Source organism: Pyrus communis, chromosome 12 (assembly GCF_041283825.1).
Source record: "Pyrus communis isolate YQ-2024b chromosome 12, ASM4128382v1, whole genome shotgun sequence".
Lineage (NCBI taxonomy): Eukaryota > Viridiplantae > Streptophyta > Magnoliopsida > Rosales > Rosaceae > Pyrus > Pyrus communis.
This window is the reverse complement of record NC_142576.1, coordinates 9,232,098-9,246,738: the sequence shown is the minus strand read 5'-3', so window position 1 is coordinate 9,246,738 and position 14,641 is coordinate 9,232,098. Positions and strand designations below refer to the sequence as shown.

General features: G+C 38.8%; 2 protein-coding genes across 2 annotated transcripts; one reads left to right on the top strand and one right to left on the bottom strand.

The window, feature by feature from the left end:
- Positions 1 to 221: 221 nt before the first annotated feature.
- LOC137744827 (protein CANDIDATE G PROTEIN-COUPLED RECEPTOR 7) lies at positions 222 to 1,943 on the bottom strand. Its single transcript, XM_068484633.2, has one exon. It carries the CDS (start codon positions 1,827 to 1,829, stop codon positions 513 to 515), a length of 1,317 nt encoding a protein of 438 aa, XP_068340734.2. The 5' UTR covers positions 1,830 to 1,943; the 3' UTR covers positions 222 to 512.
- Positions 1,944 to 7,235: 5,292 nt separating this feature from the next.
- On the top strand, positions 7,236 to 13,051 carry LOC137745761 (phosphatidate phosphatase PAH1). Its single transcript, XM_068485768.2, has 11 exons — positions 7,236 to 7,722; positions 8,167 to 9,795; positions 9,890 to 10,470; positions 10,572 to 10,645; positions 10,937 to 11,021; positions 11,204 to 11,290; positions 11,473 to 11,545; positions 12,144 to 12,187; positions 12,295 to 12,423; positions 12,516 to 12,617; positions 12,730 to 13,051. Exons 2-11 carry the CDS (start codon positions 8,280 to 8,282, stop codon positions 12,781 to 12,783), a joined length of 2,745 nt encoding a protein of 914 aa, XP_068341869.2. The 5' UTR covers positions 7,236 to 7,722; positions 8,167 to 8,279; the 3' UTR covers positions 12,784 to 13,051.
- Positions 13,052 to 14,641: the final 1,590 nt, after the last annotated feature.

Sequence of the window (14,641 nt, the reverse complement as noted above, 5' to 3'; positions counted from 1 at the left end):
TACGGAAACCATAACCAAAATCTTATTATGAATGAACTTATTAGGGTACGAAATGAAAAAAAACTTAATTTGGCACCATCGTCTATGATTGAAACATCTATTAACAACACTATTAAGAATGAAATGAGTCACAACTGGTAAAGTGGTACAGATTGAAAACTGAATAGCATAACACACCAAATCTAAACAAAAACTATCGGCAGAAATCAATACCATCATCGTAATTGAAATCAGTATCAGCATTATATAACAAAATCATTATCCGCATTTTTCCATTGGAAATCCTATCAAACACATTCTACACGGCACAGTATCTTAACACGTCAAACTTCTTATAAGAGGCAATAAAAAACAATAATACCATTGAAAGGAAAGCAGATGTAGCAACAGACCTGACCCATCATCAACTCTATCAATAAATCCGATAAGCGGAATGCAAAACATTGAGGGCGTGGCATCAGCAGCAGCACAGTCAAATATAGATGGGTAGCAAAAATTGAACAGTACCCGATTTAAAGCTCGAACTCCTCGTCCCTAAGAGCCATCTCTGCAGCCTCTTCTTCCTCGTCATCAAGAATAAAGTACTCATTCCTCTCCACCGGCCTGAACATATAGAACATCACCATGTAAAACGCAAGGCTCGCGGTCTCCTCAGCTGCATTGCTCACCCACTGGTACTTGTACGCGGCGATGGTCTTGAGCGCAAAAACAACGATTCGTGTGAAGTACAAGTACCCAATAACGACAACGTAAAATTGCCTGAAAAGGGTCAGCTTTGCCAAGTTCCTGGCAGCTTTTCCGTCGGTTTTCGAGGTTTCTCTCAGAGACCTGATGGACCAAACAATTGGGAAGATGATAGCACAGCAGCAAATGATATCAACCAACAAAAACACCTGGTTCCAGGTGACCCAGTCCTTGATAAAGGGCCCCGTTTCGCCGATCACAATCGACGCTACGTTGGCCAAGACCTGCAGAGGGATCACAATCATCAACACCTTCTTCTCCTTCTCCTGCAAAAAGGGCTTCAAGAACGACCACCCGGTCCCGATCAAAACGATCACGGTAAACAACAAAACGACACGGAGGAATTGGAAGATGTAGAACAACACATCCCAGCCATGCGCGGTGCCGGTGACCTTCACGTAGTGCTTGTCCTCCGCCGCACAAATCAGATTCAACGCCTTCATCAGAAGCAATCCGCCCATCAATAGATGGATCCGGTGCACGGATCTCTTGTTGGTGTAACAGAGGTAGACCCAGAAGCCGACAAACACCAAATACGCGACAAAAAAGACCGAAAACAGCGAAGGCAGGTGGGTCAACCCGGCGGAGAGATAGTCGTGGGACCCATCCGGATCAAGATTGTAGACCTCCGTCCGTACGAGCATTGAGACTGTGGTGTCCGGCGCGCAATTGGCGAAGAAGAGGCTGTATTCGTTGGGGGCGGAGACCGGGTAGGAGTGTTCGAAGGAGGCGAGCGGCGGCGGGGAGAGCTCCTTAAAATTGAAGAGGTGGGTAATGTAGCGGGAGTCCAAGACGCAGAGCTGAGGGTTCTGCTGGATCTCGACGAGGACCTGGAGGAGGGACTCCTCGGAGAGGAGGAAGAAGCCGAGGCGGGAGGGCTCGATGTTGTTGAGCTTGGAGGTGACGGACACCTGCGAGACCCGGATGCTCACGTGACCGGTGTGGGTGAACCCGAACTTCTCAAAGAGGATCATGGGGCGGTTGTCGGAGGAGATCGTGAGGGTCTTAATCTCCGCGGCGATCGGAGAAACCAGGGCCGCCACCAGGACGGCGATGACGAGAGGGACGAGGGTCAGTTTCGTCATTTTGCTCTCGGCGAGGGTCGGGGGTTTGACCTCTGGTGGGAAATGGGGGAGATCGGGGCGAAGGTTGGGATTTTGGGGACGAAGGAAGCGAATATGTGGTGGCGTGGATATTAAGATTTCTTTTAGTTAACCATATTGCCCCCTTCTTATGGGCCGAAATGAAGCCCATGGCCGTCAGGCCCATTTCTGGTTCTCTGTTACGTGGACTCGCGGAGAAAATGGGTAAACTTTCATTTCTGGTTCTTTGTTTGTACCATGTATTTTTTTTCTTTGAAAAATTCAGAAATTTTCTGTCCTATTTATTTTAAGTAAATTACACAAAATTACTTTAATTATGAATTACACAATAATCTCATACTTTATATTTTAAATATTGCAATGTCATATAAAATTGTTACAATGTCATACATCCGTTAATTTTTCTGTCAAATGCTGACGTAGAAGGAGCGGAGTCCACTCATTCGCCAACTAGAATAAAAATTAATAAATAATAAATTATTTTTATTTATTTAACAATTAAATTTAATTGAAAAAAAAATTTGTTGGCCTCATATTTATTTAACAACTTAATTTAATTAAAAAAATAATTTTGTGGGCACCTATCCCCAATCTCTCTCTTTCTCCCTCAAACACTCCCTTCTCTCCGAACTCATGTCTCTTTCTTCATCCCTCAACCATAGGTTGCACTGCTGCAACCGTCGAATCTTGCAAGGAAGAAGGTCGGGAAAATTTATGTTCTGTTCAACCTCAAATCTTTACCAAAACACATGAAATTTATCTCAAAAAGAAGATCAAAGAACAAGGAATAGAAATATACCATTTTTAGGCCAAGTCGTGGCCGGATAATGGCATGAGAACGGCTTGAGCTTGATAGCCCAAAATTGTGTTTGTGGTTCTCACGAAATTGAGGCATATTTGAGCCTCCCATGCTCGAATCAGAACCTCAGGATGAAGGGGAAGTGATCCGTGGTCCTACTCTCATCCAATCCGACGAGGAATTGATCGGATTTTCATCGGAAAACCGTGAGTTGGTGGTGGCATCCATCTGTGTTAATGTACATAGAAGATGATAGGTTAGAGAAAATGGGGAGTTAAGCGTTGAGGGAGAAAATAAGAGAGAGTTGTTGGAAATTTTGAGTAGAATTTCATTGTCCCACATTTCTCACCACTAAAAGGTCCCCTTACTTTATAAGGCTTTGAAAGTGTTTGGAGTGATGGACCATGAAGAATAAAATTGGGCTCATCCTTGGGGCTGGGCTTTGGGGTGTACTAATTAATATATATAATTATTTATCAAAAGATGGGTCTTGGGTTCAATAGGCAAACTGATTGAGTTTGATTTAAAAGTTGAACACACAACCTACCAATTCTTATGATAAAATGTGTGTTGTTTGTTGAAGTTCGAGGGGTTATGTTTTATACATTTAATGACATTAATATCTTGTTATCAAGAGAAATATGGCAAACTATTATTAATTAATGTCACCTATATAGAAGTAAATGGGGCCGCATTTATGATAATTGAAATGGCTAAATTTTCTAAAGCTTTTACAAATTCCGGGATCTGTTCAGGGACAAAATGAACATAACCGTATGAATTAACATGTGGCAGACATGATATGTGTGTAGCATATTGTCTCGGTTTACTACTGCAGTGAACAGTTGAAGATCTTCCACATCCACTGCATCACCAAGTAAACCTGATATGTTTTCACTAGGTAAGTTCAAGTCCAAATGACACTTCACCTTATGCATATCCTGTCTATTCTCTCTCAGTTTTAGGCAGCCTAGTCATACATTTGCATTCAAATGTGGGGTGTTATAAGTAAATTGGTGGTGTTTGAATGAAATTTCAACTCAAATGTGAGGTATTGTTGGAAATTTTGAGTAGAATTTCATTGTTCCACATTACTCACCACCAAAAGGTCCCCTCACTTTATAAAGTTTTGTCCCTCATAGAAAGTGATTGGAGTGATGGACTATGGAGAATAAAATTGGGCGCACCCGTAGGACTGGGCTTTGAGGTGTACTAATTAATATATAGTTAATTATCAAAAAATGGGCATTGGGCCTTGGGGCTCTTGGGCTTGGGCTCTAATAATTAAATTATTTAATTAATTATTTTCGAATTTAATTAATTATTCATTTTTTACCAACAGACTCATCTTTTCAGATGAAGTCTAAAGAGTGGTGAAAGAATGCAGAAAGCAAACACCCATCTAAGAAGATATCTCCCAACAGATGCATCATTTCTCCATACATGTTGCAAACAGGCATAATCATATTATATAATATATCTATATATACACACACATCCATCTGCATGGCATTTAGAACATAGAAAAACATAAATCTCCTTCTACAATCCAAAGCATTCTTATTGAGAGAACCACAAAGAAATTCGGTAGAAGTTAAGTTTTCCGGTGCTAGAATTTTAACTTGATCATTGAATCCTGGTGAAGCAGACGTCCGTAGAACAACAAACACTGAGTAGGGACGAAATTTCTGTTTCAAGGACATTGCGATATGCAAACCTCGATCTTCTATTTATCTGCTTAATTATTATTGCATTCTGTTTATATTCTGTAAAATATTTATTCGCATTTATTATTAACATATATAAATTTGTCACAGATTGTTGATATTTATCCAACAAGAGTGACACGGTTATGGTGGTGGTCTGGTGGATAGCGGAGATATAGTCATAGTAATATGGTGGGTAGTAAAATATATCATCAAAGAATTGAGAAAAATGAGATCCACTAAAATCTTAAGGGAAGATGTTGAATTTGTTTTGAATTTTTTTTAATAAAAAAAAAAAGCATTCCAATTCTATCAAAATACATGACCGTTTCAAAGTCTTTAAATAAGTGAAGTCTTGAATGCATATGAATTTTTATAATAATAAAAAAAGAAGTCATAATTGAATACTACAAGATTTTTGTAGACTTTTTTGAAGTCATAAATTTTTTTTATTCATTACAAGGTGAACTTTTAAATGTTTATAAATATTGAATACACTTCGATTTGAGAGTCTCAAACTCATGCACCCTCTTAGAATACTATAAAATCAAATATTAATTGAATACACAACATTTTATGAATTACTTTTAAATTCGAAATTCCAAGGATTGCTTTAAAATTATATGCACTCTTTTAAAATCTTGATTGAATACCTATAGTCTTTCATGAATTCATTTAAAATCTTGATAAAATGTATCTAGATATGTACACTCTTTTAAAATTCTTTAAACTCTTAATTGAGTACACCCCTATAAAAAATGGAGTGGCTTAGGTGGTTTAATTCAATAAAAGAAGGTAATATACGTGTGTGTACATATATACACACACATTAAATTTGAATACAAGCGATATTTAACGTTGATTTACACTAAAAAGAAGGAGAAAATTTTGAACTCAAAACGCAGTGAGTTGAAGAGAAAAATCCTATCCATCTGGTCAATGGATCCACTGCTTCCAATAGAAAGGTAATGTTATATGGCCCATGATGTTGCCCCTTCGATTAAACATGCTATTAGTATTGTGTATGAATTAGTAATATAGATTTATAGATGAACTTTTAACTATACACCTACACCATTATAAGCTAATCAAACCAACCTGAGACACTACATAATTTTACCCTTCGCCCTAACAAGCTCTGAAAGGCCAACTACAAACCCTAGATCTATTTCTTAGTTGCTACCGTTTGCTCCTGCTTGGGGTCGGTAGCAGCCTGCTACCTCCTCCCCTAATCCTCCTCCTTCCTTCTCATCTTCTCTGCCCTTTCCCTCTTACTGCATCACAGCCCATTTTCCTTTCCCCTTTTCAGCCCTCCTATCCAACTTCTCCTCCTTTTCTGTTTCCTTTTTAGTGTCTACCTTGCTTTTTCGCTTTCCTTGAGTTTTTGTCTCAATTCCTAAGCTTGTCTTAGATTTGCGTATTCATGCACATCTCTTGCTCCGATGCTACTTTATATCGCACGTCCTCAACCCCCAAACATTGCTACTTGGCCCAAATGCTTCTCCTTGGCGACACACTTGAGTTTTGGGTAGTTGTTAAAGTGTTGTTAACATTATTTGGTAGGATTATGGGAGCACTTGTTGCGCAGGTGGCTTGTTCACCCCCATTTTTTGTTGACCCAATTTTTTTGTTGGCTCGTTCTCTTGGTGGTGGGGGCCTTGCGATGGAGGCGCGTCTAGCTTGGTGGTGGCTGTTGGTTTCCTTTCCAATTTTAAGGGTTTTTGTTGTTTTTCAACTGGCTCTTTTTAAGGTTTATTTATTTAATTATGAGCTGCCTTTTGAGCTCTCTATTCCTAGTACTAGTCTTTTTATTTAATAAAAGGAAATTAGTTTGACAAAAAAAAAAAAAAAAAAAAAAAAACCAACCAGAACTACGACTTTAGAGCAACTCCCCCCCCTTAAATATATCTTGGGCTATAGGCAATCCAATCCCCCAAAGTGCACATTAACTGCCTTTAGTGAACTCTAATTATCCAAGTGCATATCCACCTTTAAACTAAATAGGCTAGGCAATTCGTATTAGAATATCATTTTTTTATTTATAAAATAACAAACGATAACTTTATTTTCAATTTTGGATAGATTTTTAACCAATCTCGTCATGCCTATATCATTAAGAAAGTACAATTTTTGTGGATTGCCCAATAGCACCATTGAATATATATTTATTTTTTTTGTATTTTTTTAAACAATTTTTCCGTATTACATTTTTTTTGTAATCCAACACATTGTGCCATGTTGCCCAAAAAGTCAAAAGTGATTGTTTCAGATTTTTCTTTTATTTTTTAGTTGAAAAAAATCTGGATCGTAGGATAGAATCCTGTGTAGATCGAACGATTGAGAGGGTTAGTGCGTTGCAGTGCAGGCTCCAGTGCTGCAGTGCTGCAGTCCTACCAGCCGGCTCGCATTTCCTCGTGCGTGAATTGCACACGCCTGGCTAAATAAAATTAAAAATCATGGTTGACGCCACCATAACATCAGTCTAACGTCACTCTGGCCAGTCGTTGAGCTAGACAATTCGAGGCTGGTGGCTTTGTCGTGCTCCCCTGGAGCCCTGGTTATTGGGAAGGGCAGGAGCTTGTTTTGGAGGGGGGGGGGGGGGTGGGCTGGGGAATTGAATTGCCCATTAACCTAACTTAGGAGATTGCTTGGGGTGGAGTTGCTCTTACTTTCATTGGCTTCAACCTCAGGCCATATAACCCAAACCAAAAAGAATCCCACTCCTACCAACTCATGTCTAACCAACCTGACATGCCATAACAATAGTGAAAACAAAAACAGCATCTCAACCTAAACAAAACAAAAAGATAAATTGAATAAAAATGTGAGGTTTAGAGGGCACGATGGAAAAACTGATAAGAAACGTGCTACAATTTTGTTCACTTCGGGACAAAGACTTGTATCATTCCGACGTGGTGGTCCGACCCACTTTCTCTCTCTACCCGTTATAACCTGGCGACGCGACATCTGACTAGCGAAGTAAACAAACCGAATTCCCGAAATACCCTTATCCTTATCCCGATATTTACACGTCACTGCCGGCAGCTCCCCATGCAATTTCCCCGACCCCACAGGACCCCTTCGGTATTTTACTCCCAGGATTACCTATTTAATGCTTCTCCATGAAAATTTCTGTCTCTGGTTTTTTCCTGTTTATCCAGACGAATCTTCGCGACGGAAATCCAGACTTGGAAGCCTAAGTGTTCAAACGACGGAGGTTGGATTTCCCAATTAGCCATCGCGGACAGAAACCCAGAAGGAAAAATTCAAAATTGAAGGAAAACGGTGACGTATAGAGGAATTTGTTCGAGTCTTTTGTGCTGTCTGATTGCTCTATCTTTTCAAAAATTTTGCAATCCGAACCCGTCAGGTTGATTCCATCACAATGTTCTTGTTTTTTTTTTTTTTTTTTTTTTTTTTTTTTTTTTTTTCCGATTTTATACAATTTATGTTTTTTTAAAGTGGGGTTTTTAAGTTTCTCAATTTGGGTCATTGATTGAATTGTTTAATTTTCGTATGCATTGGAGAATTCTCGTTATTGGTTTGTTTGGTTGCCGAGAAGATTAGAAATCGCAGGGAATCAAATTTGAGACCTTTTAGCATCTTGGAGCTCAAATTGTACGGATTGCATCGAAAACTTTCGAATTTAATGATGGGAATTGTAGAATAGATTTTCCCACTTATTTTCTTGGCAACCAAACAGGGTGTTAGGGTTTTCAATCACTTTTAGATGACATTGGTTGCTTCTATTTATGTGGATTCTTCAATTCGGAAACCATTTTGCTTGATTTTTATTCCGTTGCATGTTATGCAGATACCGGAAAAAGATCAGAAGATCACGGGACCGGAGTTTTCGATGAATGTATGAAAGAATTTAGAGCTTTGAGGTTAGATGATAAGTGGGGTTTAATTTGAGTGTTTGACCCGATGAATGTGGTTGGCAAAGTTGGGAGCCTAATTTCCCAAGGTGTTTACTCAGTTGCCACCCCTTTTCATCCGTTCGGTGGGGCTGTTGATGTTATTGTGGTTCAGCAGCAGGATGGGACGTTTAGGAGCACGCCTTGGTATGTCCGGTTTGGTAAATTTCAGGGCGTTCTCAAAGGTGCGGAGAAGATGGTCCGCATAAATGTAAATGGCATTGATGCCAGTTTCCACATGTATCTTGATAACTCGGGTGAGGCTTACTTTATAAAGGAGGTTGAGTCGGGTGAAGTAAGTGAGACAAATGGGGTTGTCAAGGATTCTGTCAATTTAGAAGCTACACAAGGGGATAATGCTTTGGATGGTGATGGCCAGAGTCATGACATTCGTAGACTTGAGCACAGTGTCTCTGATTCGGTGGTGGTTGAAATGAGAGAGGAACGCAATTCGTTTGGTGTAAACCGGATAGAGAGGGCAGAATCTGATGCTGATCGGAGGTACTATGAATTCCAAGATGAGCAATCTCCTCTAGAGGGTTCTGTTGAGTTATCGGAGTTTGGGTCGAGTCGATATGATAATTTGGACAGTGAGCATATTGTGGAATCACAGAATTTAAACTCGGAAGTTATATTGGTGAGTGTGGATGGTCATGTATTGACAGCTCCCATCTCAGCATCAGAACAAACCACAGAAAGCGTGGAGTTAGACACACCTCGATTCAATCTGGGCCCAGGTGAAGAGGCGGACTTCTGTGAAGGCAATGAGGAGTTTAGTTCAGGTGAAACTGCTTGGGCTGATTATATCAGTAAGCTGAATGCATCTACAAGTAGTGTTGCTTCTGGTAATATTAGTGGAGTTCGGACGGATGATAGTGCTATTGTATATCAGTTAGAAGTTGATGAAAGAGAAGGGGAACATTCTTGTCAAGCTCAAGAAACGCAGACTTCAACACAGGAAAGAGATCTTCAGACGCATAGCTATTCAGAAGGCACATCTACTAACAAGGCAGAGGTTTCCAAGAGCTGTTTGGAGCTAGAACAAATGGCCAAACATGAAGCGAAAGATGTTGAAAATATGGGGTCCTCATTGGGGGTTCAGAGTTCACCAGAACTATCTCATGAGACACTTCCGCTGGTTGATAGAACTGAAGATGCTACTGTTGACTTGAGAAATAATGTTGAGGCATCTTCAACTTTTGATTCTGTTTCACCCGACAACAATATACCTCCACATTTAGAAGTTGGAAATGAATCAGTTGAGAAGATTGTGCCTTCTTCAGAACAAATGAGTATTGATAGCATTTCTTTACATTCTGTCAGCAATGATCCGAACTGGAAGGATGAACAGTGTGGTACATCAGCAGCGGATGATGGGATTGAGAGACCTGAAAGTGGAGATGAATGCAGTAAAAGTGAGCTAATAGAACCGCCAACAGAATCTTCAAGCGAAGAAGCACAAAATGAGCTAATAAAACCCCCAACAGAATCGTCAAGTGAAGAAACACAAGTCCATTCAAGCATAAGTAAGCACCTCTTACCGGCTCCAATTGTTATTTAACTCTCTATTTTTCGGTGATTTTATAATCAATTAATGATTGTTCTTCTTACAATTTCCAGGGTTTGAGATTTCTCTCTGTGGAAATGAACTTCGTCCGGGTATGGGTGTGAAAGCTGCTGCTGAAACCTTTGCTGCACATCGTGTATCTGCAGAGGATTTTATAACTTCTGCAAAATCAATTTTGAAAAATGAAAATTTGATTGTCAGATACAGGGAAAGATACTTTTTGTGGGAAAAAGCGGCTCCTGCTGTTCTTGGAACCGCAGTATTTAGTCTAGATTTATCTGTTGAGCCTGAGGATGCAATTCCTGTCGAACAAGATGGCTCAGAAAAGCCAAGGCATGAGGATCCAGGAACGCCCTCCACTCCTACTGGACGCAGATGGAGGCTCTGGCCCATTCCATTTAGGAGGGTCAAAACACTTGAGCACACCGACAGTAATTCATCAAATGAGGAGGAATTTGTTGATTCTGAATCTAGTCTGCAGAACTCCCAAGTTGAAACAAGTCCTGAGTTACCCCAGAAGCAATTCGTAAGGACAAATGTTCCCACCACCGAGCAGATAGCATCTTTAAATCTCAAAGAAGGTCAAAATATGATAACTTTCAGTTTCTCTACAAGGGTTTGGGGGACACAACAGGTTTGCCAATCATCTGGTGTTTCAACTATATTTTGAGATACAGCCTGATAGAGTTATATATTATGCCATTTAGTTGCTAACCCATGTTTATCTTTTACCAGGTTGATGCACATATTTACTTGTGGAAATGGAATGCCAGAATTGTAATTTCTGATGTGGACGGAACTATTACCAAGTAAGGCTGGTGTCATGTAATATGATTTGGATTGCTAAATACGATTGCTTCTGCAACTTTCTATTGCCAAAGGGCAAAACCATAAGAGACGTAGTTTAGTGATGGACAGTCATACAAATTAGTCCTTTGGGCTATCATAGGACAGCACATGAAATCTGCAAAGCTATGAAAAATAAAGCATTTCAAATATACAAAAAAAAAAAAAAAAAAAAAAAAAAGACACTTTAGCATCGTGATAATATTATTGCTTAGTTTAATGATAAAACTTTTCACCTTGATGCATTTTTCCAGGTCGGATGTGTTAGGTCAGTTCATGCCATTAGTTGGAAAGGATTGGACGCATACTGGTGTGTCTAGACTTTTCTCTGCGATTAAGGTACATCTCTTGACTGCATAACTTATCAATTAAGGTTATCAGCTTGATTTTTCAATCAAGGTTCATTAAGGTCATTGTTGGAACATTGCAATTATTTTCCATTTTTACATCATCATGGACTGATTTGCTTTTTTTTTTTTGTGTGGGTGGGTATCTAATACTGATTCCTACTTTCACTACAGGAAAATGGATATCAGCTACTGTTTTTGAGTGCACGTGCAATCGTACAGGCATATCTAACGAGAAGCTTTTTACTCAACCTAAAACAGGTAAGCTAATAAATAGCCTGGTTTTTGGTCTCCCTTTCCTTCTAATCCAACACCAAAATTTTGTTCTTTACCTCCTTCATGTGATCAAGGGCAGATATTAGACTTGATAGGGTTGAGATTGTCGAGGCTTTGTTGATAGAATGATTTGCATAACCAATTTGGTTACTCTTCTGTACTTGAAGGATGGAAAAGCTTTACCCAATGGACCTGTTGTTATCTCACCTGATGGATTATTTCCTTCATTGTTTCGTGAAGGTGAGGTCTTCTTTGTAATTTGTGTTCAGCTTGCATTAAATAACTGTATTATGATGTTTTTGCTGCGCACTCTGTAACACTAGTTCTGGCCGCTTTTCTCATGAAGTACATCTTTATGAAAATTAAACCAAAAAGGAAACTAAACAATGGAGAAACGCAAACATAGAGATTTTTTGTAGTATTTATCACAAATTAGATATTTTAGAAGGTGGTAGGTTGATTTGGATCAAATCAACACATATTGGCTGTGTTGTGGTTATATGTGGAGCCTTTGCAAACCGAGCAACCATTCTTGCTCTCCAGTTCACTATTGATACACGATGAGACTATCACGTTCTCTGTAGATTTGGATATGAGAACGTTTCCTTTATGTGTTTCACTTGGCTTTGACAGTACTGACTTCATCGTCATTTGTTACTTTCATCGGCCTTTGACAAATAAGATATAGTTTATATCTGTTATACAACATACCACCACTTCCAGATACTAAATAGCTCCTTTATTTGCTCACAATTTTGAATTCTGCCTGCTTTAATTTTCGAAATTATTTATTTAGTTAGTGCTGATCAGTTTGTTTTTTCATATTTGCTGATGGCAGTTGTAAGAAGAGCACCACATGAATTCAAAATTGCCTGTTTAGAGGTAAATAGCAAAAAAAGTTAAGCTCGAGTTCAAATTCGAACACTTTGGGTTGGCATTGTATCCCCTTCTTCTAACGGTTGTGATGCATGCTAAATCATATATTGCAGGACATTAAAAAACTCTTCCCCGCCGATTACAATCCATTCTACGCAGGATTTGGAAATAGAGACACGGATGAGCTCAGCTACAGGAAAATTGGGATTCCAAAGGGCAAAATATTCATAATCAATCCCAAGGTATATTTCGTATTATCTTCTGGTGATGCTTTTACAAACTAAAGAGGAATGCATATTTCGTATGTGGCTAAACCGTTGTCATTAACTGGCAGGGTGAGGTAGCCATCAGCCATCATCCCGTTGATGTGAAGACGTACACATCTTTACACACTCTTGTCAACGACATGTTTCCTCCCACTTCATTGGTTGAGCAGGTAACTTATACTCCGTTGCATGCTCTCCTCCAAACATAATCCCAAGCCCTTTAACTCTGGATTTTTATGTATCGCTGATGATGAACTAACGTGATTTTCGACATATGTGCAGGAAGACTTCAACTCGTGGAACTATTGGAAAGTGCCACTACCGGAAATTGACTGATGGACGTTACTTGCCGAGAGAGCATCTCCCTTTGGCCAAACACGTCGGTGTTGGTGGCTTCGACGACGAGCTATAGAAGAAATAGAGATAACAACACTCCACATTCTTGCTGATCATCCCCATTCTATGCACACAATAGAAGTGGTGGTTACTTTTCTTGGTCAGTTGTATTATTAGTGTAATATCCAAGCCATTGACATTGTACTAGAATTTCCGAATTTTAATAGGAAAGAAAGCTTTCTTAAAGAATAAAAGTTCTTGCCCCTCCCGTTGTCCTTCTCCTTTAATATTAGTGAATTACTTACTTTGCAAATGTATGTTTGTTCGTTCCTTGCACCGAAGTTGAAATTCCTTTTTCTGTAAATTGGAATAATTTGGAATGACTTCGTGTTAGAAAGGAAAAATCATTACGGAACTCCCGTATTGGAGCATTGGTCTTGGACTTTGGCACAGTTGGAGTTTCGGTTATTTAATTTAAATATTCTTGAATATTAATTGCTAAACTAAAAGTCATGAGTATTGATCATGAAGCTAAAAATTTGCATATAAAGTTTGAGTTCGTATATTTCTTATGATGAAGTTCAACCAAGAAACATAAGTTAAATTCTTAATGACAAATAAGTGTTCATTTGAAAGTAATTTTAAAATGACTGAATTCAATCCTGAATAACTAAACAAAAAGTGATAAAAAGAGCAAGAATTAATTTTTAAGCCCGTAACGACGTCGTAAGACCATCTCTAACCCTTGAGTTAAAAGCCAAATTTTTTAGCTCGGAAAATTTAGCTTTTAGCCCATAAACAGTTTTTCTGCTCTAACCATTTTGGCCTAAAATTTTAGCCCAGGATTATTAAAGAATGAACTTAGGCTAATTTTTTTCTTAAATTAAATTTAAAAAAAATAAATATGTAGACTATCGTAAATTAATTTTATGAACATTTTAATTTAAAAATATTTAAATTCCGATAAATATTGCAAAATCACTAAATTTTCCACAAAGTAAGCCTTCAACTTTCACCAAACTTTCAACTTTCACCAACCGTTTAATACCAAACTTTCAATTTTCATTAATAATCTTCCCCATTGTTGGTCAGCATCGGTTCCCCACATCGGACAATTTTTGTGGCACTGCTTCCATGCTCTCTCCAAGCTTCCCTTCTATAAAGTGCATGTTTTGTTGATAGTTTTCCACCGATCATAAACACCACCACCATCCTGCCCTCCCCGTTGCAGTTTTCTTGAAACTTTGCAATGATTTTATCCTACAAAACCTTTTTATTTTGATTTGTGCCAACTGCACCATCTTTGCTAACAGAAGCCCATGCCAAGCATAAAGCAACATTTTCCTCACAGATACAATTACGACCTCTAATATGCTCTCTTGCCATGTTGAACAATTTGGAAATGGAAAGAAATGGTAGAAAGATAAATTGGAAGAATTGTAGGAGAAAATTGAGTTTTGTGTGGATGTTTGAACAAATACATAGGTATTTATAGAGTTTTTGGGTGAATTTTGAGTTAAATAATTTATTATTATTATTTTAGCTGTTGGATTTAAATTTGGGTCGTTAGATCTTTTATTTTACCGTTAGATTTAATTATATTCGATCTCAGCCATTGGTTTCAATAAGATATAAATATAAAAACAAAAACAAAAGGAAATTTGAATCTAGGCCGTTGGATTAACCAACAGCCTGATGATTATGACCGTTGGATGGAAGGAGCCGTTGGGGCTCATGCGGAACGTGCCCGACAGGCCCACGTGGGTGGGTCCCTGGAGGTCGGAAGCCTCGCGAGTTAGGCGCCATTGTGGGCTGCGTTTGGCGCCCAAACGCTGAAAAGCAATTCCTTCGGTGGGGC